The sequence below is a fragment of the Pinus tabuliformis genome, chromosome 6 (assembly GCF_031772625.1).
Source record: "Pinus tabuliformis cultivar Carrire ecotype Pingquan chromosome 6, CPIR1, whole genome shotgun sequence".
Lineage (NCBI taxonomy): Eukaryota > Viridiplantae > Streptophyta > Pinopsida > Pinales > Pinaceae > Pinus > Pinus tabuliformis.
Window position 1 is genome coordinate 1,735,348,425 of NC_142292.1, and position 26,410 is coordinate 1,735,374,834.

General features: G+C 37.0%; 1 protein-coding gene across 1 annotated transcript in view; it reads right to left on the reverse strand.

Annotated features, from left to right (window-relative positions):
- LOC149265825 (putative protein S-acyltransferase 22) overlaps positions 1 to 25,625 on the reverse strand; it is a 63,576-nt gene extending 37,951 nt beyond the window's left edge. The window contains exons 1-3 of the mRNA XM_089429786.1: positions 24,557 to 25,625; positions 24,344 to 24,457; positions 2,253 to 2,654 (exon numbers count right to left, since the gene is read on the reverse strand). Of these exons, the coding sequence (XP_089285912.1) occupies positions 2,253 to 2,654; positions 24,344 to 24,457; positions 24,557 to 24,598 (558 nt within the window). The 5' untranslated portion in view covers positions 24,599 to 25,625. The remainder of the gene's footprint in view (positions 1 to 2,252; positions 2,655 to 24,343; positions 24,458 to 24,556) is intronic.
- Between the last annotated feature and the right edge of the window lie 785 nt (positions 25,626 to 26,410).

A 26,410-nucleotide genomic window follows, 5' to 3' on the forward strand; every position in this document is an offset into this window, starting at 1 on the left:
AACTCTTACTTGCCATATAAATGAGAAACTTTGCATATTTGTGTATAAAAGGTTTGGATTCATATGGATGCACATGACTATATATGTTTTGTTTTCAAAATTTTAATATTTTATGCAGTTTTTCGTTAACCAACAGTTTGGCCTGTTTTTTTCCCAATTCTAGTCCAGTTCACATATTTGGGGTCAACCAGTCTGATCCTAATAACACTAATCAGCATAGACTGTGTGGTTCACCTGGGAAGATTCAAATCAGGCACCTGCTGGCACAGAACTAACCAAATTCCCAAAAAGCAACAACCAATTGGGCTAACCCCATGGACTCCTCCTGTCTACTTTTAGTAAAAAGTGCTATGCTTCTTGGAATCTACCCAGTTTACAGTATCTATCTACATGGTTATACAACAGCTAATTAAGTGTGCCCCCATGTTTTTACCCTTGCTCATTAGAGATTTAGTTTGTTCAGAGTCATTATATTAAGGATTCTAAGCGAAGTTTTTGGAAAAAAAAAGGTTTTCCATTGTGGAGTGCTCCTAAAAACTACTTGCGTCTACTAAAGATGTTTTTACAAGATCCTCCAAAACAGGTCTTTCGTAACTAACCTAGGTATTTCAAAATCTTTAATTCAATTCCTTCAAGCTTTATATATACTTTTTGTTTCGAAGAATTCAATGGAAGTTCCTCTTCTACTCAGTGAAGAACTTATTAGAAACGACATTATCAAATGCCTCTTCACAAACTTCCATGGAAAGATATGAACTCCTGTTTAAAAACATGTGAAAACTGCTGCTAGGAATGCTCCCTCTCTGGAGCAGTGTTGCAAATATCCCCGAATTCTCCCAATATTTCCGATTTTCCTGAGCATTTTAAGTTACCAATGACCCCAATTTTTTCAGGTCCAAATTTATGCTTGCCAATATTTTCCAATAATTTCCCTCATATTTTTGATAAGTTTAATTCTGGACCCTTGGAAATAAATACCACAAAACAATATTGTAACATTGCTTTGGAGTTGAATACACAAATACTGCAGTATGTAGCAAGGACTTAGTGTTGCAACCTTTATGGGACATGCTACCAAGGGTCTCATGCCCATGTCAACGCCTATTTTCCGTCACGTTGATCAGACAATTGAAGCATGTCCAAACACAAGGAACATGAAGACCAAAAGCAATTTCAGAGAGTAAAAGATCATACACCTGTCACCAATAAATTTTGAACTTATAACTACCATAGAGTGATAAAGCATATACCAATGACACAAGCACACACATGCACACACACAGACAGGAAAAAATACACGTGCTACCAAGCTTGTTTGCTTGAATGATTGATTCCTTGTGCATGTGCTTCTGTGTATGCTCACTTGCATCCACTTGTGCTTGTGTCACACTTGCGACTTCCTGCTTTGTTGCATACTTGATTGTTGCTTCCTGCTTTATAAGAAACACAGCATTCTCGAAAAAAAGGGAAAAAGAGAAGCACGCCTTTTTTTCAATCCAGAGGACAGGAAATGTTTGCTAGGAGTTTCACAAGTGTTTCATTTTCAAAACATCCTGGAAGGAAACAGGGGTAAGGGAGACATTCAGAGAAACTCAGCTTCAGAGTTTATTGTAATGTGGGTTTGCCCAAACAGATATATGAAAAAAAATACATGATACCAAATAAGCATGAACAGAAGATGCCATGCAACAAAACAAATGATCAGACAAATTGGTTTATTTCGTATCCCAATGGTGTAAAATGATAACTCCATAGGAAACACCTTCAACATAAAATATGTGCAGCCTTAGCAAAGATGCATGGTTTCTAGCAGATAGTAACCAATACAGCATCTACAAGTGAACTTAATTAATGAGCTATAATGGTATTAAAACAAGACCCCAATGTGCGCAAATCTCACTGCACTTCCCCAAAAAGTTTTCAAATTTGCAAAGCAAGTATTCAATTTACCACTTGTAGATCTTCTGGTTTATGAATTAGAAAGCTCTATTTTGAGCATACTGGAGAGAGGTTTAAACAGGGCACAAAAGGTAGAATTCACATGCGCTTTTCCACAATTATACATGCAAATGTCAAGACATATAGTATACCGCAGTTGTCTCAGAAATGAAAAAGATTAATATCTATAATTTCATTAGAGAATGATCCCCCTTTCACTCAGCTCTGTTCTCTGACACACTGCAGATTATAAATCATATACAGACTTCTCTAAATTACAAAGCTCTTGTTTTTTTAACCACTTTACAGCGTACCTCCACTTCACACAGGCTGCAATAAAGCATGTCATCATCACAAACTTGCTGCTCTGAAGATTGCTTTTTGGAACAAGTATTCTTGCATACATGAGCCAAAGGGAACCAGGCACAAATAACAATCCAAAATGATGAAAGACTATTGAAGCCACTTTTCTTTTCCTCCAAGTTCCTGGATTCCTTTACAGGCAATACAGTCACCAGGTCGCCCTCTGACTGGACTTTTTCTCCTATAGATTCTGTATTTGTGTCATCAACAGAAGCAACAGATCCGGGTAATGGATCATTGTATGAAGCCTTTCTAGGATCAGAAACTTTCCCATACTTTTTAGATCTGAATACACCAGGATCTCCTGGGTCAGTTGCTGCACACCATATATATAGACAGAAAGCCAATGATACCTGCAAACATTAAGAGGAATTTAAAGCTCGGCTGAATGAAATAACTGCCAAAACAATGAGATGCTTAAACCTAACATCATGACAATGAAATATCTCTGCACTCTGCACTTTATCAAATATTTTTGGGAGCATATCAATCAAGATCCACAGGATAATGCAGATAATAGTAAAATGTGACGCAATTGTCTTTCTGGTAAGCTAGCTAGCATTAGTAATAGTATGTCACAAAATAGAGTACAGACAGCACTAAATGTGGCCTACAACCTGGGAAACCAGGATCACATTAGTTTAAACTTTAGAAAGCCCATTGTTTTTGCTTCAAAAAATTGCTGACTGTATTTCAGAATATGTAGGAGTATATACTTAGTCTGAACTATCCTACTGATAACAGAAAAAAAAATATCTATAGCATGAGTCTGAAGTGACTGTTGATACCCCTCTATACTTCTGACAAAGATAAGGGTAGCTAGACCTGAGGGCTAGGTCCCTGATTCTGTCAGTAATGCATATCCATAAGAGCCTCAGGGTCATCATCTAGCGGAGTAGATTGCAATGTGTACCTGCAGGTTCTTGTACTGGGTCAACTCCTTCCATTGAGTTGTCCTACGGATCCACAGGATCATTAACTAGATTTCAATAGCATAAGCCGCTCTGCACACAGCATCAAATTTCTTGTCCATAAGGTCAAGTTTATGCAGAAAGGCTTGCTGCTTGATACCTTTTTCCTCCACCAAGTAATCAATGAGCTTGAAGATTTTGGTGTCCTAGATCTAGGAATCCAATGTCTGCCACCCGCTCCTTGAATTCTGCATCAAGCTAGGCCTTGGAAAGTTTCTTTCCTCCGCTTCTGTTTGATCCCCTGCTCCATATGGGCAACCTCAGCTTTGATTTTACTATTTAGTAGAGAATCTGAAGTGGAAATCCAGAACAGCTTTCATAGCATCAAATTGAGCTCTGGTGATGCGCTAGGGAACTTGCCAGGAAGGGGAATGCTTAGCAGAAGAGGTAGAGCCTTTATTGTACCCACTGTTACCCACCAAAATGGGTAACCCCTAGCAGAAAAATTTTCTCCTTTCTGATCAGATCAGCCAGCAAGCAAGCATCCCTATGATGATCCACAGATAGTTTTACTTCAAAGCTCTCCACCCATAAAAATTTTCTCCTTTCTGATCAGATCAGCCAGCAAGCAAGCATCCCTATGATGATCCACAGATAGTTTTACTTCAAAGCTCTCCACCCATGCTCCAGTCAGTTCTCTCTCCCATCTAGCAGGCTCCTTTAAGGAAGGTGGGTCATCTATCAAAAGGTACGCCAACCATTTCAGTAATCATGTGCTTTCATTTAATGTTAAGGGCAGTCTAATGTGGATCACTGGTTGAATTGGATGATTGACCACTCTTGGATTGTACCCTTGTTCCAATACTTCACGAGGAGGTTATCATTTACCCCTAGTTTAGTGTGTAAGGCCTATTTCTTTCCACTGTTCAGGAGGTGGCAAATAGGAAGCACTAATTGATGTAGCATGCCCAAGGTAATCCATACTTGTCACTTTCCATCTGTTCTTGATATCCACCTTCATTCTTTGGGTTGACTGTCATTTGTCACCTATACTAGCACCCTTTATCCACCTGTTGACCGCATCATTCAGATTTTGCCATCAATCAGCAATTTGTTAAAAATGTAAACCCATTCTGCATGGTTATAATGTAAACGATCTTAGTAACAACATCATGTATGTGACAACCTAGGTATGCATAGTATTTGGTGACGATCCCACTGATTCATCTATGTCTCTAGACACAAATGATCAACAGAGCTTTTCCCTCCAACCTCACTCCAAAACTAGGGTGGATTTTGTCGTCAAGATATTAAGTGAGTCCTAGTGTTTTTTATCGAGTCCTTGTAAAAGTAATTTGGGAATAATCCTAGCTAATTGGTTAGATTATTTTATTACAAATTACTTGGTCTACTAGATCATATTTTGAGTCGAAAAATTGGGTAGATTTTTGGGCATCTATAATGAACGGGTGTTCCCCCTTTACGTATTAAATTGTAATATCTTGATGTAAAAAATATTTAATACAGGGAACCTCATAATTAGACACCATAGCTAAATATTATAGGGTTGGAAAAAATATTAAATCCCCTCATAAGTCAATTAATTAAATTTTTTCTGGCAAAATTAAATTAAAATCCTAAGCCAAAAATTTAATTAATTTTGTGTCCCAAGGAAAATTAAACTTTCCAAAGGTAAAATTCGTGGCTTTTAAGGAAATTAATTTTTGGAGGTCTTTGGCCAAGGAAATATTGAAGAAATCAAGAAATTTTGGACCCTTAGGCCTTGGTGGTTAAGTCAAAGTCAATTTTTTGAGGAAATTAACTCAAAATAATTAATTTTGAGTTAATTAAAAATCAATTAAATGAAAAATTCGATTTTTCCTCAAAAAATAAATAATTTCGATGGTGATGATTAAAGGTTAATTAAATCTTAATGAACGGTCGATATTAATTTGACAGGGATCAAGCCAACTAGCCGTTGGAAAATTTATATATAAATGAGAAGTAGGTGTCAGTCTATTCCATCCAATCTTTGAATCGTGTACTAAGCTTTCAAGCTCTCTTGTATATTTTCTAGAATTAATGCAAAAGTCTTTGGGGTTTCAAATTGCAGTGGTGTTCCTCTTCATGAATCTCTGGTAACATCGTTTTAATTTCTACAAATATTATTTGAAAATCGCAAATCAATAGCTCTCTTAGAATAATCTGAATCCAGGTATTTTATTCAGTTTGTTGGATCTAGGATAACATTTTTAATTTTGATTAAATTAGCAGGTATCTCTATTTCTTCAATATTTTATTGTTATTCTATTTCTCTACTTGATTTGATGGTTGATCTAGTATATGTAGAAGATCTTTGAAGTTTTTCATTGAACATTTGGGGATAGTCCTCGGTTGGACCAGCCAACTCTCAACACATATTTTCTAAAGAGCCTACCTCATACTAACTTCAAGATTTATCTAAAAATTAATTTTTTAGGCATGAAGTTTTTGGACTAGAAAATCTCTAAAAAACCAAAATGTTTTAAATATTTTGTGTAAAAATTGATAGATTTGGATAGTAAGAGCCTTAGATCTTCAAATTTGGGAGCGGAGTTAGACTCATACTCCTCAAATCTAATAGATCCGCAACTCTTGTGCATAGATCTGTAGATATTTTGTATAGATTTGAAGATTTTATAACTTGGGTTTCTGGAGTTTTGTTTACTTTTGTATATATAGAGACCTGGGTGTTTTTGTTTTCTATTTTGCAAGTGCGGATCTGAAGGGAAAAAATAAAATTGGAGCCAAATCTAGACCTTGGAGGGCAAGATCTGGCCTCAACAAAAAATTGGCAAGGAAGATTATTCCGAGAATTTATTTTTTTAAAAGGTTTCAAATTTAGATCTGAGTATTTCATAAGTTTTTCTGAGAGGAATTTTGAAGCTGGAATATATTAGTTTAATATATAAATTTCTGGGAAATTTTTTGAGGTTCTTGGGCTACCATTCGCTGCTTTGAAACCCTTCAAAATCCTACTGCTGCCTTTTCCTGCAGAACCCTTTTTTTCTCTGCAAACCTTCCTTCACCTCTGCGTTTTTTCCTTTACCCTCTATGTTTTTTTTCTTGTTACCAAATAGCATCTCCCATCTTCTCCACATCCCTATCAACTACTGCCTACTGCATTAAACTTCTCCCTCGATCTACATCTGCATTGCCATCCCTCGCTATGCTACCACACGCATCTTTTTCTCTGCCCCGCAGCCTCTCCTTACTCGCGGCCCTCACTCCGTCGCTCCTCGATCTTGTTGTGTTCCCTCTCCTTCACGTGCTATCTTCCTAGCCTGCATCCTTTTTCCGTTGCATCTTCCTTCCGCATCCCTGGCCCTTGCTTCTCCCTCCTCACAGCTCTACCCATCTCCTCGTCCCTCTGCGCATTAGCCCCTCCTTTCCCATTTGTTGCCTTTCTTTTGCGGTGCTTCCTCGTGCCTCCTTTACGCTTCTAGACCTGTAGTCCAAACCCTACGCTTTTTCACCCTCGACCTTTATTTTTCCTTAGCTCATCGTTTTTTTTAATTTCGATTTCTTTTGGGTAAGCCTTAACCCTCTCAAAAATAATTAAATCTAAAAAAAAAATTACCTTAATGCTTTAAACATTTCGAATTGAATTTTTATGTGGGCTTTGGCCCATTAAAAATTTAATAAATTAAATCTTTTGATTTGCCTCTTTAAAGAATTTTTCTATAAACTCTATCACATTAAATTTGCCAAAAGAGTAATATAAATTACAAATCTAAAGCTCTTTTTTGGGGTTTTTTTATGTTAAGGGTTTGGGACTTTAAATCTTTAAAAGGGAAATTTTTGTGGTGAAAATTTAAAATTCTTCTATAGTCAAGGCACATTTAAATTTTTTAAATTATCTCTAAAGTTTGACTATAGAAAAACAAGAAATTTTTCTGGATTTGGGTTACTTAAGAAAATTATTATAATTCAAGAATTGTTTAAAGTGTTTGACATTTGAATTTCATGATCCTTCATGGTAATTAATTTTCGGAATTAAGTGTTTAAGTCTTTTGCGCGCTAATTTTCATAATCATTAGCATTAAATTTTAAATATATTTAATCGCTCTAAGTGTGGGTCTATTTACTTGAAATTATTGGATCAAAATAATTAATTTTGAGATTTTTTTCAAGGAATTACTGAATACTCTATCGTAGACTTGTGGAAAATTGCATATCTTTCATTTCCTAAATTGAGTAATTGAGTATCTATATAATTGGCATTTATCTTGAGGGTGATATTAAAGAATTGTGAAAAAAAAATTGTTTTCTTTGAGCTATAATTGCATTGAAAAGAATTGAGTGATAAGCTTGTGATTTAATTTCCTATTGGGCATTATACGGTGGTTTCATTGTTGAGTTGAATGTTTTAAGAGGTTTATCTTTCAGTTATTGTTTTGTGATTAAGGCTTTGGCATATAGCTTAGATTGTGACATAAGCGCTTTCAATCCTTGATCTAGCTTCATCTCGCTCCTAATCATCTCGTGCATTTTCATTTTAAGTTAGCCTTGCATAATTAAAATTTACTTCCAAGCATAAGCTTGGTTGATAGAAAGATAGGTACCCATCCATTTTTGCTTGAGAACCCTGGTTTTAGTAGTACTTAAAACAGTGACCTTGCAGTCATCAGAGAAACAACGCCGGAGACACCGGGTACGTTAGATTTTCAGGAGAGGTATCACTAATCACACCTTAGTGTGCTTCACCTTATCTTCTCTCTGGCACTTACTACAAAATCAAGATATAAAAAGGATCCAAGGGTTAAAACTTAGATAGGCATTTAACTAAAATTAACCGATATTCCTGCATCTCACATTAGTTTTAGGATTTGCATTTCATATAACATAGTTATTCATCTAAGCAATAGTTGCTCAACAATTACTTGGTCCTAAATGTCATAGCAAGATAGTTGAATCCATAAGGCACTGGTATCAATCATTTAAATCTAATCGAATCTTACAAGTCTTGCTAAATCTAAAACAAGTACTTGGTCGCTTGACTGTGTCTCCCAAACTGGTTGGTTCCCAACTAGTTCTCCTCCATTCCATTTCTGTGAGGTCTACCCCCCTTAGCCTGTTGTTGGGAGACAGCTTAAACGGAGAGATTGGGGATCAGAGTGACAACCCCCGATCTAAGTCATTGTCGCGGTGCCTAGACATTTTGTGCGACAACATCACCTATTGAATCAAGGAACTCCTAAATGTCCCAACCCCGATGAGCAATGAACCGCTACATCTATAAGGGGTGTTGAACAAGCATTAAGCAAGTTGGTCGCCCAATCTATGCAAGAAACAAAACAAAAGTCACTGAAGTAAAAGGCATGCCAGAGGGGTGTTAGGTCAAGGAGAGAGGTAACTTTGGGCTACACAATCGCTCCCTTTTATCATGTAATGTTCCAAATTTTGTGCATGCAAAATAACTTGGGAGTTTTGCAATTTTGGAATAATTAATAAGGGGACTTAAATTTCCCTAAGGAGACTTTATTAAAGAAGGAGAAAGGATGATATTTCCTAGGCAAGTTGGATGTCACTTTAACTTTATAAAGTGGAGTATCATAAAACAACTTTATAAAAGTGAATTTAATAAAAATAAAAAGAAAAAAATAATAATAATAATAAAGAGAGAAAAGGGAAGGTGAAGATGAAAAGACAATCCTAAACTCATTAAAGAAGGGAATTGAGGAGACTCTAGGGCATTTTCAGACATTGTGTGAGTTTGAAGAGAGAACTCTTGGAGAGAGTTGGAAGAGGAAGCTAAGGGCTTTGGAGGCTTAGCTACCATAGCAGACTTCGGTGTTGTGACGATACTCCCTAGTCTGAGAGTGAAATCACTCAGATTTCACCATAGAGCTTCAATGGAGAACGAATTTCCTGAGAAATATTGAGGTACTCAAGCTTGATCAATTGTTTTATATCCTTATATTGTATTTCCTACTTTGTCGACAAGCTGGAGAAAGAACCAGATTTGTTTGTTTGACAAGTTGAGAGAACCCATGGAGAACCACAGCTTCAAGCTCATTTGAACGAGTCGATTTAGTACCCATACTTCATACTACTAAAGAATACGATTTTTTGGGTCATTTGAGGACCAAACGTTGATAACGGAGGACAGGTTGTCTGCTCAAATAAGGGGCCAAGTATTTTACTCTCATACTGGTCAAATTACATCCAAAGAGACCATGATTTTTGGACTATAAGAAGGCTGCATTTTGTACACAGAGTTGGGTAAACACAATACACCAAGGGACATGCTTGTTTGGTTGATTCGAACCAGAGCCAAAGATTATCCCTATTGTGCGTGTATCAATCCCCATTGCTTATTTTCTAAGCTGCATTGGAGTTAATGATAGTTGATATGGTCGTTGTTAGAAGAAAGTAGGCGCTAAAGCTTCCAGAGGAGAGTTTCGTAGCTTGTCTTGGTCACTGAGATTTCAAGAAATAATTTCTGGGTTTGTTCTTGGTCATTGGGAGCTGAAGTCCTCCACCAAATAACCCATTGTATTCAGTTCTGCATGCTATTTTCTGAATATTATTTCACTGTTTTTTCAATAATTTTATGAGTTTTTAGATCAAATACATCAATAGATCAGAAAGAATTAAACTCGGAAATTTTCTGAATTTAACAACAGATTTAATTTACATTTTTACTGTTGTATAATTGTAGAAATAGAAGTCAGTTTCAGTAACTTTTGCAAACAAATTTCTGAAAATTGTTTTACTAGTGTTCAGTAGTTTATTTCTGAGTTTCTTAGATCAAATACGTCAACAAATCAAAAAGAATTAAACTCTAAAATTTTCTAAATTGTAGTTATCAGTTTGTCATTTAAAATTTTCTGTTGTTATATATAGAAATTTCTAAATATTGCATGGTTACAGGACTGCTATTTTAGTATATATTGTTGGTTTTAACATTTGATGTAAGAAAAGGTTACTAGACTGATATTTCATTAATGTGATCTAAGTTTAAAACATTTAGTTTAATTTCTAAAGTTCATTTGTTTTTTACATGCTTAAGCCAGTTGGGCTAATCTAGTTTTACTTATGCATCTAATGTTCTTGATTGAATATTTCATACAAATGAATTTTTGAATTTAAAGGTGTTTTATTCCAGCGTTTTACATTTCAGTCCATTGTGCATTTCAGTAATTATTTGTGCAGATTTTACATTTTGCAGTGCTAGTATAAGTACCTGCTTTCACATTTAGATCACCACATTTCTGAGCCTTAAGTTGAGTAACGTTCAAGACATATTTCAGAAATAATTTTAGGCCCTCATTTAACTAAAATTAACCAAGTCCCTGCATTTCACATAGTTTTAAATTTTGCATTTGCATATGAGGCAGTCAAGTCTTTTCAGTAGTAGTTTCCCATCCTTTACTTGAACCTTATTTTCTTCACAAGATAGTTGACTCCACAAGGCACTGGTATCACCTTCTTCAAATCATTTTGAATCCTTAAAATCTTGCACACTCTAAAACAAGTATTGGTTGCTTAGCTATGTCTCTCAAGTTGGTTGGCTCCCAACTAATCTTTCATTTTTCCATTTCCATAGGGTTTACCCCCCTTAGTCTGCTATTGGGAGACAACTCAAACGGAGTGATTAGGGATCAATGTGACTTCCCCCGATCTGAGTCGTTTTCGCGGTGCCTAGACATTCTGTGTGACAACGGGTCTGTTGCCTCAAAATCTAGCAATTCTTGTAAGGGTAGCTCACAAGACAAAAACTCGACCAAGGGACACCAATATGAGGTGTAACCCCCTGTCATCACAACCACTACCTCCTGCTTTTTAGTGGACTTTCACCATAAGGGAGGCTTCCCTATATCAAGTCACTTAAAGGATTTATCAAGTACTATGGATAAATGTGACAAAGATAGGCCAAGGAGGGATGCTCCTCTTAAGAACAGGGCTCAGCGAGCAAAACAAGGCAATGTGCATCCTCCAAAAGGCCTAATTAGGGCACAGTGTGACCTAGGGCTTGAGAATAAGCAAGGTTAATAGACTCACCTAAGATCAGAAGGCCAAGAAAAGGCTACAATAAATGGCACAAGAAGCTTTCAAGAAACCTCAAGTTGAATCCTATGATAAACTAGGCACAGTTTACCAAGGGCAAAGGACATCAGCCCTAAAATGGATAAATTAGCCACGTGAATAACTTGATTTTGAGGCAAATCTTTTACCACAATTTGTTAAATCCCTCCACATAGCAACATCTTCAACCCTAGTTGAAAAAGATACCCTAGCCCTTGCTAGCAACTTTCCTTAAGAGGTCGAAATCAAGTTTTGGAGAAGAAAAGTGAATTTTATTGTGAGTATTCAAGGCGATCAACAATGTGACCAAGGCCAATGCCTTGATCTTGGGTGATGGAGTCTAAAGGATTTCTAACTTAGGAGAAAATAACTAAACCCTAGAAAGGAGTAAGGGAATCATGAAACCCTAGGTTTCAACCCCTAGCTATCACTTTTGTGAGGGAGCAAAGTCAATGGGGAGGGCTAGTTAAAAGAATCACCCATGGGATTGTCATTCACATTCTATAAGTGGGTAATGTATGCAATATTATTACCAAGATTTCATAGAATAATTTTCAACAACTTGCACATAGAAACCCCAGATAATTAACCATTCCATACAATACCCACAAAGTGCAACAATTTATCAAATACAAGGTACACTTACAAGATAGAATGCATGAACAAATCCTTTATTGCTCCAAAATGACATCTTGAAAGCCAAAGAATAGCTCCATAAGCAAAAATCCTCAAAAGATCACATCTCCACAAGATACAAGATCACGATTCAGCTAGGTTGAATTCTCTAAGAGGGTCTAATTAGATCACAAGTGATGACGAGAAATGAAATGAACCTATCCTCCATTTATATGAAGCTTAGGTCTCCTAATTTAGCCTACAAAGCCCCTAAAAACAAGTTTGATCATTAATGTACTTGGGTTACAAGCCAAACCATTAACTAACAACAAAATAAGCCTAATTAGCCCACACGTGTGAGTCGTAGCCTCTTTAATTGTTGACACCATGTACAATTTAGGCTCCAAATGTCATGCCAAAGGGTGATGAGGTGTCCAAATGTGTATAGATGCATGTATGATCCAAGATTTGAGGGGTGGCCCTCAAATCCACCTTAATATCTCTTGTGGGGTCCCAAGTGTCAGCTGGGGTGCCATCAAGTGGTCTCCATGGGTCTCCAATTGTCAAATAAGGCCTCCTTCTCTCTAGCGTTAGGGCTTCCTCTGGTGCAACAAACCCTCCCTAGTCTCTCAATGGGAGACCATCCTCATCTAGGCTCTGAATCAACTCCTGCCCGTCAAGTTATGTCAAGGCCAGCCTAAGGGCATACTAAGTCCAATGGTGTCATCATAAAGAATCCTCAAAACCATGTCAAAGTTGACCAACATCCCGAGTTCTGGAGGTACACTGAGACCGGTGACATGATTCATCTATTAGTGTTGTCAGGAGGCTCTAGTCTCTCAACGCTACATCTGCTTAGGCCAATGTATTATCTGTGAAGTGAGTGCCCAAGACCCATGCTGTAGTGACCCACCTGACAAAAATAACATAAATTCTAGTGAAAGCAACCATCCATCAGAGACTAAGATCAATAATGCATCTTAGTGAACCAAACTTGAGTGTTAAGGGTATACTAATATTCCAAACGGAGATCCCCTTCCAAAATCAGGACCAAGTTCTCGCAAGGGTGGTTTCTCCCTTGATAGGGATGGCTAATGGTCAACCCTATTAGGCGCTTCCAACCCCTAAGGGGAATGACATTGCCCTGGTCCACCCTTCAATCAATAGGTGTTAGTGTATACTAATGTGGTAATGGGGGGGGACTCCATGGTCAAGTGCCATGGTCAAAGGGAGCAGCTGATAGGGTGTGTCCACATCTTGAGTGTATAGATGTGAGGAGGGAGCATTCGTTGATAAATGAGTTACCAGCTTGGCCTAATTCTTCCACCCCTCTTGTGCACCTTTTACATCTTGATTATTCCTTGTATTGTCGCTTATAGCTCGAGGGTTAGAGCTTGCTTTGTATGATGTCGCAGTTTTATTACCCCTTTAAGACGAGCCAATTTATCTCTCACTGGAGTTGGGACATGCAAGGGTTCATTTTTTATGTAATGGAGCATCATGTGCTCAAGAACCAGGTTACGGCCATATGAGGGAGGTAGAACTCATGTTAGGCTTTTGCCCACGTGCTAATCTTTATGTCCCGACCATGTTTTGCATTTTGATTTTCTTTCTTTGTTTTGTTGTGGCCATGATATGCATTTTCCTTTCTTTTAGCTGCATCATCTTCCCAAGGCAAATTTTACTCAAGGTATGTGAACATATGAGTGCCAAATCCCCAAGAACCAATGACAAGTTGTGCCCGAAGAATGGAGGTGAGATATGGGGCTTGTAATGTGGCATGGAAAATGTTACGTATGATATAGGGAGAATGGAACATGCTATCTCAATCATGGCTTTCCAAGTAGTGCCCCTCTTATAACTTAAAGGACCTTAAGGGAGGTCCCACTAGGCTAAGGTCAAAGATTAACCCCTTTAGTAAGGTGAGAGAACAAAATTATAGTCAAGATTTGTCAAACTTCCTGATCACTCTGTCATCCATACTAAATGCCCAAAACAAACAAGTGTAAGCACCTAATTACAAAATGATCAAAATACCTTTTGAATAGCAGCCCACCTACCTCCAAGTGTCAATGTCGGATGGTGAAAGGCACATGTTGATACAAATGGCGAAGGCACATGGAATAATGAATATCATCATCTAAAGGTGGTTGGCACGGGCTATTGGCTAACTATGTGTTTGGATGGCTATCAAATGTAGCGAAAAATTTCTTCCTATGGGGTCACCGATTTTGGTGGGTAACAGGAATCAAGCATAACCAATTATGCATTTTATAATAAAGCAAATCCTCATCTAGAAAGGAGGACAAAACCCCCAAATCTTCCTTGTTATTCTCTAAAATAGATCCTCTAGGTCAACATGCCCTCCTGAATCTAGGCAATGATTAAACTCAAAAATAGATGTTGAAATAAACTCAATTCAAGAAACTATTACCAAATCATAAAAGTATTCCCACTGCTCAAAATTGGTATCACCTCCTCACTACTAGAAAAATTACCTTCAACCTGGACTGGAAGCTCTATGTCATGATGTATAGGTACGATTTCAACACAATTATTGAGGGTCACCATTTTCTCAGGCACTGTAGTATGTTCATCATCCAATAAATCATCACAAGAAAGATATACAACTTTATCCTTAGTAAAGGTCTTATCAACCACTCCATCCTTAATAACTTCAATTAATTTTCTTTCTTTCAACAAGGGAAGAAGACGGGGTATTGGAAACAACCTCGCCATCTGAATCATTATCAAAACCTATTCGAAATCACATCACCTTCATTGGGGCCCCTAAACCTATATAGGAACTATTTCTGCAACTCTACCCGAGATGAAATAGAAGTTGAAATAACCCATGAATGAACTACTGCATGGCATCATGAGCTAACGAGATAGCAAACAGTTTCATTAATTACATCTTCTTGTATCACATCAAGGCGATCAACAAACATATCAAACTTTCTGAGATGTTAGTAAACTGATTCACCCCTTTTTCCATATTAATATGGAAAGTAATTCTACCACTTTCCATCACTGGGAATGAGATTAGCATACCCATATATGGCATTAAAGTTTAATGGAGCAAACCCCTCCATTTAACTTTGGTCTGTCTTTCCTCTATTGGTTGTTCCATCAATTCATGTAAATACAATCCCTCAATATGCATTATTCATATGGAATAATACCTATCAGACAAGTTGGAACCGGAATCCAGTGGATGGGTCAAGTAATTATAATATCTACAATAAACGCAATACTCACCAATGTTGTATTCCCTGAAAATGATGCCAATATGTTATCACTTAAAACTGTTCAGTTCCAAGGCAATTGAAATAGTACACTGTCTCCACATACTCTTTCCGGACACTTCAGGTTAGTTATTGCTAACCACACGGGGGAACCACTAGATGACTTGTCACTTGTGTAGTTAAACAATAAGTGAAACTTAAATCAAACTCGCAACTTACTGCCCTTAACAAATCTGCACATAAAATGCAAAAAACAGCAAGTAATAGACAATTTAATGACTCCAAAATAAAAAATAAAAGCACGGAAAACAATGCAATTTTTATCTATCAGTGAAACACTGAAAGGGCAAACCTATTGCAATTATAGTTTGAAAAAAATCCCAATAAAATAACAGAACAGAAGTTACAGCAATCTGTAATTTCTGTTTTGAGGCTGAAAGATGGCACAAAATCCAATGCAGAAAATTAATGAGGTTGGGAAAGCAACCCAATGCAACTAATATGATTGAAAACAGTCTTCAATATGTGATATTGGAAAATACAGCAGCTAATTATGACCTTTTTTTAAATTTTAAAGCTGTTTTCTTTAAGTTTTTTTATAATTTTTTACAGGTTTTTATAAGTTCTCACTTTGTTTATGCACGAGATGAAAATTACCAGTGTTTGATGGAGACGCATCCCACAAGGTCAAGGGCATACCCTCCAGACAAGGGTCACTGGTGAAACATTTTGCCACACTTCACATTTCGCAAAACTTGGCAAAACACACAACAAAACGTTTCACCAGTGTGCGGGACATGTTTTGCAAAACATTTAAAAAAAAAGTGAAAAAAAACTATGCAAGCAAAGTAATCATTGTACAATGATGAATTTACATGGAAGAATTGTTCTGTTGGGATTTTTGTTCTTTTGTAATTTGAGATACAAGGACCCCTATAGTGGGGAACCTGACATACCGTTGTCCCTCATGAATTTCCCTAAAATTTAGTAGAGGGGTGTCCACACGTCGCCCATGCGCGTTTCCAAACTCCCACTCCTACATTTCCAAAACTTGGTGGAACACTGAAAATTACGGTGAGCTAAACTTCTCATAATGTACCTAAAACGAAATTAAAAAATCCCTATATGTCTAATCTAATATGCCTAAAATGCGAAGTGTTCATTGTTTGATGTGAAAATTTGTATCAAATGCAGAAAACGAGAGAGTAGAATCAATAACCAATACCTTCCATAGTGTTAGAAAAAGGAAAAGATAGAACGCAGATAGAACAAAAAATAATCGTAGGCCTATTCACTCAAGCCCTGTCAAGAATGAGATCAATAACACATGAAAGTCTACGAAAATAGAAATCCCACACATGAAAAACTTGAGGTAGTTCCCAATGAAATCATGTATCTTTATTATCAAAAGTTGTAGAAAAAACAAACTTCTAACAAGTTCGGACATCAATACTCCAAGGCACAAATCAACTCAAATAAATGGGGCAATGCTAGTCACAACCCAGCAAAACTAATCTCCACCACTAATACTCCACGCTAGCTAGCAATCTCAATCTCTTTGGGAAGATGAGGCAGCGGAGAAGGGGAAGAAGAAAGAACAAGAGAAGAAGCTCAAGATCTCACACAATAAAGTTCTTTTCTCCAACTTGCTTAGTACTATACATAGAAGTATGAGAGAATAAAAATAGGTAAGATTAAAAAAAAATAGAAGAGAAAAATTGTGGTCTCCAAACATAACACTTATTTTAGAAAAAATAGTATGTGTATGAACTTATGAAGAAACAACAACTCCAAAATATCCCTCTCCTTCAATGATAACCATAAGATAAACTACACATATATGGTAATTTGCCTAAAATAGATCCTCCAAATTTCCTCAGGAGAGAATCCCCTAGAATTAAGCCTTAAATTATGGGATAATTGAGGATTAAAAATAATATCATGAGTTAAGTGAATTTTTGAAAGGAGAAACTTTAAAAATAGCAATGTAAAAGCTTCTCTAGACCAAGCACTCCTCAATTAACAACATATGAGAACCTCCCAGTACTCAACACTATGCCAAAATAGCCAATATCTTCCATGTGGATGTGAAAATTCCAATACCAGAATTCTATTGCACCAACTGGAAATTATTCTCCTAATTGTTAATTTAATTTAACAATTTATTTGTTTTTTGCTACAGCAAATATTGAATAAACCACACTGCAATCTACACAAATAAAATTGCAGAAGAATAAACGCTGGAAGAAATGCTAGCACACACACATAATAATAACACAATTATTTTTGGACAAAAGTCCCAGGAAAAACCCAACTTGGGAAAACCGATGCAACAACTGAGGGTTTTATTCTTAAGCAGCAGTGAAATAATTTGAATACAATTTGGATGCCAAATATTGGCAATCCTGCAGAGAAAATACTGGCAAAAATCTAGTGAGGAATTTTCCTCACCCCACAGGCAATCTCCCAACACAACTTGCCTTCAGAATTTCGGCCCTCTAAGCCTTTGTGTCAACCTCCACGCTGCTTTGCGTAGTTGGTTGGATGTCTAGCCTCGAACTGGACTCTGATGAGGTTGTTTTGCCTTCTGTTGACTGGAAAGATGCTTCTTCAGCACTCTGGGACTCCTTCCCGACCTCTAGAATTGAAAACGTCTCTCCCTCTCAGCAAATCGATCTTGCCTCTAGAGGCTACTGCATTGCCCCAGCATCAGCCTCTCTATTGCTCTCTTGCCTCTCTGCAAATGCACTCACCGAATCTGGAAATCTTCCTCCAGCTTCACTGCCTCTGCCCCTCTCTCACTGCTTCGATCTCAAGCTCTCTCTCCGGCAACTGACCACTACTACTCATGAAAGCGAACCTCTCAGTGTCCTCTCCATCACCACATCAACCTCCTCTTATAATCCTATGTTGGAGCACCAACGGCCAAGATTAAAACATAATCAATGGTTAGGATCATCTTGGAGTCGATCTGTGTGAGTTTCTAGATCATTCATGCCTTGACTTAATTAATACTAATTAATTAACCATATTCCCTAAGTTTAGACTTATGAAATATTTAAAAACTAGCTAATAATCTAATTAAGTCATTTCTAGGTGGAATTTTGGGAAACAATTTATGGGTTTTGGAGATCTCATGTATTCTAGCTCTCCACAAAATTTCTAAGGCTAGAACACATTTGATGCTACAAAAACTAACAGTGGACTCAGTGAGCTAAATATAGACCATGCCAAAATGCATCTGGTCCCTCAAAATTCAAAGTGATCAAGATGCCCTAGAATTGAACACCAATGTACTGATGTTGCTCACCATATTGGGTCTCCAAATGTCCAATCACCTACTAAAACTAGCTCATCATTGGAATCTAATGAAACTCCAACTAGGTCCTCAAATATGAAATCAAACCAGCGATTAGACAGTAGACCACCTACTAAAAATAACTCCTCGTTGGAATCTAATGAAAATTCACAACATAGCCAACTCCTCCAACTAGGTCCTCAAATATGAAATCAAACCAGCAATTAGACCACTCTACAAAAACTTCTAAAAATAACATCCACCAAAATCCCAAAGAGTGTCCAAAACTAAGGTCAAATCATAAAAAATATGATACTACAAGATCACCCTGAATACACCCCTAGGGATCTTCAATCTTCATTCTCACACTAAATACTGCACTAAAACTATAGGTATGGTGCACCATGCACTTGTAATGCTAAATCACCTATCAATATGTACCCCTGATATAAACTCTACATGTACTTACATGAAGGTAACATGTATATACTATAAACTCTATCCATCCATGTATCCCTAAATAATAAAGACACGCAACCATATGCCAAGTTTCAAGGACACTCAATGAACTATCAATCTTTTAATTTATTAAACTAGCAGAATACAAATCTATTGAATAAAAGCACAACTATGTTCCTACCACAATTATTCAACAGGAGAAAAATTACAACCAATCTCAATCATATGTGACACATACAAAATCTTCCCAATCAAATTAGTTCTTCATTAAATATTAATCTGAACCTACTTGAGCTCTTGTCCTGGGATAATGGCCCAACTGAGAAATTTCCAACTACAACACACCCTAGATTTGATCCAACTAATCAAACACTAGATATGTTTAATGTTGTAACCCTGCACATTCCTCAAACCCGACACAATTGAGTATCTCACTCCCCACTTAAGAAAACCCCTCTCTCAATAGCTTGTGTTGTTGTATGGTGTGTCTTTTTCCTCTCCTTGGACTTGTTTTTATAACTTTACATTGAGCTAAATCCTTAACCCTAATCTCCAAAGTGATTGATGGCCAAGATTAGATCTCACTTCACTTGAGATCAATGGTTGAGATTAAAACATAATCACTAAAGTAAATACTTTACTTTTCCTAATTTTCTTTAGCTCAATAGCCAACATAATTAATCATGTGTTTTAACTTTTTCCTAAGGTAGACTTAGGCTAAGTTAAAATAGCAACTAGCTCAATACTTGAGCAAGTATCCTAATGAGACTTTGGGTGACTTTTGCACGCCTAAACACTTAGGTATGTGCAAAAGTACCCGCCCAAGCTACAAACATCAACATACATAATTGGACCAACTAAACAATCCACCCCGTAATGTACTCAAGAACCACCAATGCTAAAGAGTGAACTCTGTAACAATGAGGTTACCTCAAATGATATCCATGAATATGTACTATAGATTAACACTCTGATTTCCAGGGCAAATCTAATGTTAACAACCCCTTTGATGACAAAGAGAAACCAACTCCGCAAAGCCAAACATCCTCCTCACACGCACAACAACTCTACACTCAGTGAGGTTTGAACCTAGACTGTTTGCATGGTAGCATCCCCATCCTAATTCCCAAGCACTAAACCACAGCCCAAGTGTCTCTGTGTGTGTGGACACTATATTTAGATTTGAAATATAACCTCAACTCTTATTGTTGATTGAACTACATTATATGCTCATGATTATGTATGTGATGTATGTGATTTTATACATTGTTTATATCATTATGGTGATTTGATATTTAATTTAGCTTTTAGCAAGTGAACAATCTGTCATGCTAAGTTTGAGAAATTTGAGAATTTAGTTCACAGTTGATCTTTTAGTCCACTCAAAATGTGTAGGTTGACAAAAAAAACGTACTTGAACATGAAGTATATAGCCTGTTCTAAACTAAAGCTTTCATTAAAAAAATGTTGAAAAGCTATCACTGGTAGTTATCTGTGTGTAAATATGTTTTGACTACAAATAGGCCCTTAACCTCAATATTGCTGTAACAACACCAATGCAATAGGTGATTGTTAAAAAAAAAAAAAAAAAAACACTTGGCGCCTGTGATAAACACTGAATTTAAAAATGGTGATTAAAAAATTGTCCATTCATTGGAGTCCAAAAGTGAAATTATGGAAAACTTCGAAACATTTGGGGAAGAGAATGAAATGTAAAATGATCTTATTTCATGGAAACAATTTTATTTTTATTTTTTTCATATGGGTGAATTCTCCTAAATGTATTTCCTGATGTCTTAAAAATTGCCTAATGAAAGCCGTCTTTCATGGCAAGTGATGAAGAATTTAATGATTGTCTCTAACCTCTCTGCAATGGTGGGAAACATGTTACATAGCCCACCATACGCTACCTACTTGGCAGGAAGTGCAGCAGCTTGAGGACTTTAAGAATACGTGCTAGAATCTTTATTTACAACATTATTCAATTCTATGATAAAACCTCATGAGTGTTCCCTCAGATGGGTGTCAAAATCATCCTTCTCCAGCCATTATTCGTTACTGCCAAATTTTGGCATCTAGTTCAAATTTCAATAGCAGTTCAGCATTAATACTTTTAGTGCAAACACCTGTTATAAATGTAAGATGTTCACTTTTGCATTGAACAAATTGGCAGGTTTTGGCAGCATTTTAACTCTTCCGTGGATAAGGCTGTAGTCAGTAAGCATATGTCTTAGATGTCAAGAACAGCCCCTGTGGTCGACCTAGAACAAACTACCATAATAGGAAAGCGATGGTTCTCAATGAACTGCGTTCCTGTGGCGCTACCCTTGACACCAGCTACATCTGCGTCAGATTTCTGACCCTAATAATTCCTGTGGCAAAACACATAATTGAAAAATGCCACTTAAATATCCTTGACACAGAATCCATATGTATGTGCCTCAGATGGCAGAAAAGGCAAGGATAGCCATCATAAAGCAGATGTATATAATATACTTGTCAAATATTCGAAACCAGTAATTCCTCAACCAAGGACCATCTTAGGCAAATGAGCACTTAGACACTTTGATAAAGGTTGTAAGTCAGAAAGTGTACCAAAGGCCCTCATAAACTAGACTAACATCCTAAGAAGAGTACGAGTCCGAAGTGGAACTGTGCTCATACAAGATTGTCCAGAGGACTTTTTTAGTGACAGCTTGTTCTATTCTACCATCTAACTTATGATAGCTCAGCATGCCTTTTATAGAAACTTGATAGTTCATCGTACTACTGACACCTTGTGATTTCAAAATCCATGAGATGTTGGCAAATACTCTTGGCAAGCCCAGCGTGACCAAAAGCTATTAATATCTTGATCTGACTCGAGACCATTGAATGTGCATACTCTAAGCTCCTGAATAAGGCATTTTACGATCTCAAAGCCTTGTATATCTTTTGGTTTCTACACAGAATCCAACCAATTGATATACTCAATTGCAAGGCATCCAACACTGGATATATTGGAAAACTTCTAAAAATCAAAAACATGATCGAAGTACAAACCAAGTTTTTTCGAAATATAATATAATAACATTGTGCCAATGGAGAGGCAACGAAGTGTTAATAATTTAATACACTTGCCAGAGTTCCACTCTCATCGTAGTCTGTCCCAACCGTTGTACAGCATGACTTGTGAGTTTCAAAGGAGTACAGCCCGGTGCAAGTGCATACCCTTGGACTTTTTACCTAAGCCAAGGGAGGTCCACTTTTTGTGGTGCAGGCCCTTGGGGTATGTTTCTTGAATCACTTTCAAAATAATATCATATTATTCATCTGACCATAGAATGGGGACAAGCCATGAAAGGAGGGTGTTCTTGAATCACTTCCAAACCATACATAATATCTATCCTTTTGCATATTAAATGAGAAAAAACATGAAAAGGAGCATGTTCCCTGAAGTCTGCTCTTTGTAGGGTAGCCCCTTGGAGCACACTTCATGAATTACTATACATAATATCTCTCCTTTTGCAAATTAAATGGGAAAAGAACATGAAAGCGGGCATGTTCCCTGAAGTCTGCTCTTTGTAGGGGGGTAAGCCATGAAAGGAGCGTGTTCTTGAATCACTTCCAAACTATACATAATATCTATCCTTTTGCAAATTAAATGGGAAAAAACATAAAAGGGAGCATGTTCCCTTAAATCTGCTCTTTGCAGGGTAGGAGCACACTTCATGAAATACTATACATAATATCTCTCCTTTTGCAAATTAAATGGGAAAAACATGAAAGGGGCCATGTTCCTTGAAGTCTGTTCTTTGTAGGGTAGCCACATGGAGCACACTTCATAAATTATTTGAGTGGACTTGATGGTTAAGAGCATGTGTTTCCTTGTAAGAGGCGACAGGTTCAAATCCAGAGGGATAGAGTATGTACATTTCAATAGTTTTTAGCAGTCAAACCGTCAAACCATCCCTTGTCCTGCAAATAAGGGGACCTCATACACCAATTCGGTGTCTGCCTTGGCGGTGACGAACCGTCCCTCGTCCCGCAAATAAGGGGATCTCATACACCAATTCGGTGTCTGTCTTAGCAGTGACGAACCGTCCCTTGTCCCGCAAATAAGGGGATCTCATACACCAATTCGGTGTCTGCCTTAGTGGTGACGTTAAAAATAGATTACTATTATAATTAAATATGATATCGTTCCTGAGAAATGCACCTATATGGAAAAATAATGAGAAAGAAGCACGTTTCTTGAATCCTTGCAAAATATGTATAATATCATTTAAGATGTAAATAAAATCTGGCAAAATCATGAAAGACGCATGTTTCTTGAATCACTTACAAAATATATAGAATATCATTACTCTAGGATCCAAATGAAATGGGACAGAAACATGAAGATTGGCTGGAACGAATTGCATGAAGTTCTAAACGAAAATGCCAGTGGAATCACAGTTTAGTGACAAAACATTTGGCATGTCAAAAGCCACCTACCAAGGTTTTGAAGAAATGAATAAACGAGTGGTGCCAGGTGCAAGTCCTGGGTGACTTTGACAGAAGAGTGACCCCGATCACAGCAGCTTAGAGAACAAAGGAAAAACTTGTGTTTAGCAGTTTGCCCTTGGAGGAATGTCTGACCCATTGAGCAGACAACGTACTGAAATGTATCAAACTATATGCCAACGAACTATAACTTCCAACCGGCTTAAATGAACTGATTTTTGGCATGGAAATAACTCCAATTTCGTGTTTTTTTGCATCATGGTTTCTCTCTTATGCTTCCCGAGACGTTTTGTATTCAATGGATCATTATGTAAAATCCATAATTCAAGAAGCCTAGCTAAGGGATATGATTTACAGCCCAAGACGCAGTCATTTTCAAAGTGAATAATTCGTCCAACGAGTAAGCTTTCAGGTTCCATACTCACTAGATTCAGCAACAATTTTGCAGTAGCCTATATGCTTGCCAGTGATTGTTTAGATCTAATGCCTGGACGGGTAGACAGTGACCTATCAGTCCACTATCATAGATTTAGCTACTGTACTAGTCATACCTACTGGATACTATTTTTGTTGGACCTAGTGGTGCCAAGTGATAAATAAATATTAACTTTGATAGATAAATGTTAACTTCCCAACAGATGCAGTCACTATCGAAAATGAAATCCAAAATCAGAACATAACAATCACATATAAAACGAATTCCAATCTCCAAAACATATTCATCGCAAGTTTTCACATCATATTAAGTTAAATCAAATTATCAAAGTCATTAGCCCACTAACCTACAACTCGATGTTTTAAGTGGGCATAGCGACGTTGAATAGTAAAGTATCAAAACAAGATGTTTTCAGGGTAGTGCCAGATCTTAGCCATTAGGAGGAAATGCTTGATGGGTATTGAGCTAAGAAACATCCATAGAATCCATATACAAATAATAAGATGCAGCAAGCTGGTACCAGAGGTGAATAGAGGCCCATGGCAATGTATTGGAACATCTTCTTCCCAACAAAGGGCACGAAGAAAACGTAGAAAGCAAATGCCAGTGCAAGGAACACTGCTACAGCCACCACCTACAACAATATATCAACAATCACAGATATGGGTATTGTTCGTTGATGACTTTATTAATCAAAACAGAGGCCCAGAGCAAAAGCGTCAGAGCCTGATACCTGCAGAGGATGATAAGGAAGCTCCCAGCCATGCTTCCTCATTATGGAGGATTTCGTAGAAGCACCGATTGCCTAGTCTTATGACTTGAACTAAAACAATGAAAGAGATCAGCTCGGTCTTTTACAGAGCCTAAAAGATACCGAGGTATACAAGGCCTCGCTGAAAAAGCTCAGCGCTGTGGGGGAATACAGGTCTTATTACTGTTCATAACGAGATCAAATATTGCATCCACCTCACACATGAGCATCGCAACATGTTTCCCAATCATTACACACATCAGAGAATGACCTAAACCACCATGACTTGTCTGGAATCATCACCTCTCACTGTCATTATCACAGATGGCCTCCCCTACAAGATTACCAATCCCAATAAAAAGAAAATGTGGGTTATGATCCTTGAAAGGGCCCATCTGCTACTTGGCCTGTCACAATGCATTGGCCCCGTCTTTCCACCCTGGTTCTTTCATTCCTTTTTCTTTTCTTTTGACCTTCATCAACATACAGTCTACCATATGGAGGCCCACTTCAAAGAATGTATTCTTTGAAGACAATACAAGCCAACTTACATACACACAATGCCCACACCCCCAACAACCTGATAATGACCCAGACACAGCAGCTTCTGCTTCTTTCCCTCCCACCCTTTTGAAGATGCCTCTTCGAGTCCTCACTACTAGTATTTACTCCTGTCTGTTCACTTCTGCACCTTCTTTAGAGCTCTGACATGTCCTTTGCTTCTGCTCACTGTCTCTGCATTCAATGCTAGCCTCCACACTTTGGCTCACAAATCTCCCTCCCATATCCTCTCCATCTGCATACACCCACCTTAGAAAACACTCATTTAGGTGGTTGGGTTACTCTCTCCAGTGTTAGTTTCACCCATTTATGTATATTTGATCACTGTACATGGAGATTACTACCTGGTTAATGTACTTTAGTCATGTTTCATACCCTCTATAGCTCTATGCTAGGTGTCCTTTTCCGATCCATGTAGCCTGCACTAGTGGCTGGCCACCCTATGTCCCGAGGTCCAAGCGCCTGTCTGCTAGCCAATTTCGGTCCCTCTAGGATTGCTCTGTGTATCCTAACTTTTAGGCATGCAATTGATATCATGTTGTTTAGTTTATGACAATTTTCTTTGGAACCTACAATTTTAAGATTGTTGAAATCACACATAGATTTATATTTTCCTCTTTTCATTTTTGTCAGATGATCAGATTCAATTTTTGGTATAATATTATAATTTGGAAATGGAGTAATTTTATGTTAAATGTTTAATAAATTTATAATAAAATAAAATTTAAATATTTTTAGATTTTTTTATATGTATTTTTATATTTTTTTATATTATTATTTATAGTTTAAAATTATATATATATGAAAATTTATTATTATTATTTATAGTTTAAAATTATATATATATATATATATGAAAATTTATTATTATTATTTATAGTTTGAAATTTTATATATATATGAAAATTTATTTAAATAAAAAAAATTAATTTAAAAGTCAAAATGTTATAATCTATTGTTCATCTCGTGCAATCTAAGATCTCGACCTAATAAAATCTATATCTATATATCTCCTCGAATGGTATTAAATCTTTTGTTATAATGCTCTGATATTTTCACTTTCTATTCTGACTTTGGATGTCAGAGTATGATTTCATATTTGCAATGATAAGGAGCTGTTGGACAATTGTTTATAATTTTGCTTACGAGGGACTCTTCCCATTACTTCCTGACAGGATTTAACAAAATCAATGAAAAGTTTAATTCGATAAGTTTGCTTATGCTTCGAAAAAGGTAAGTTAATGGTTATAATTTATTTTATTTTATTTCAGATAT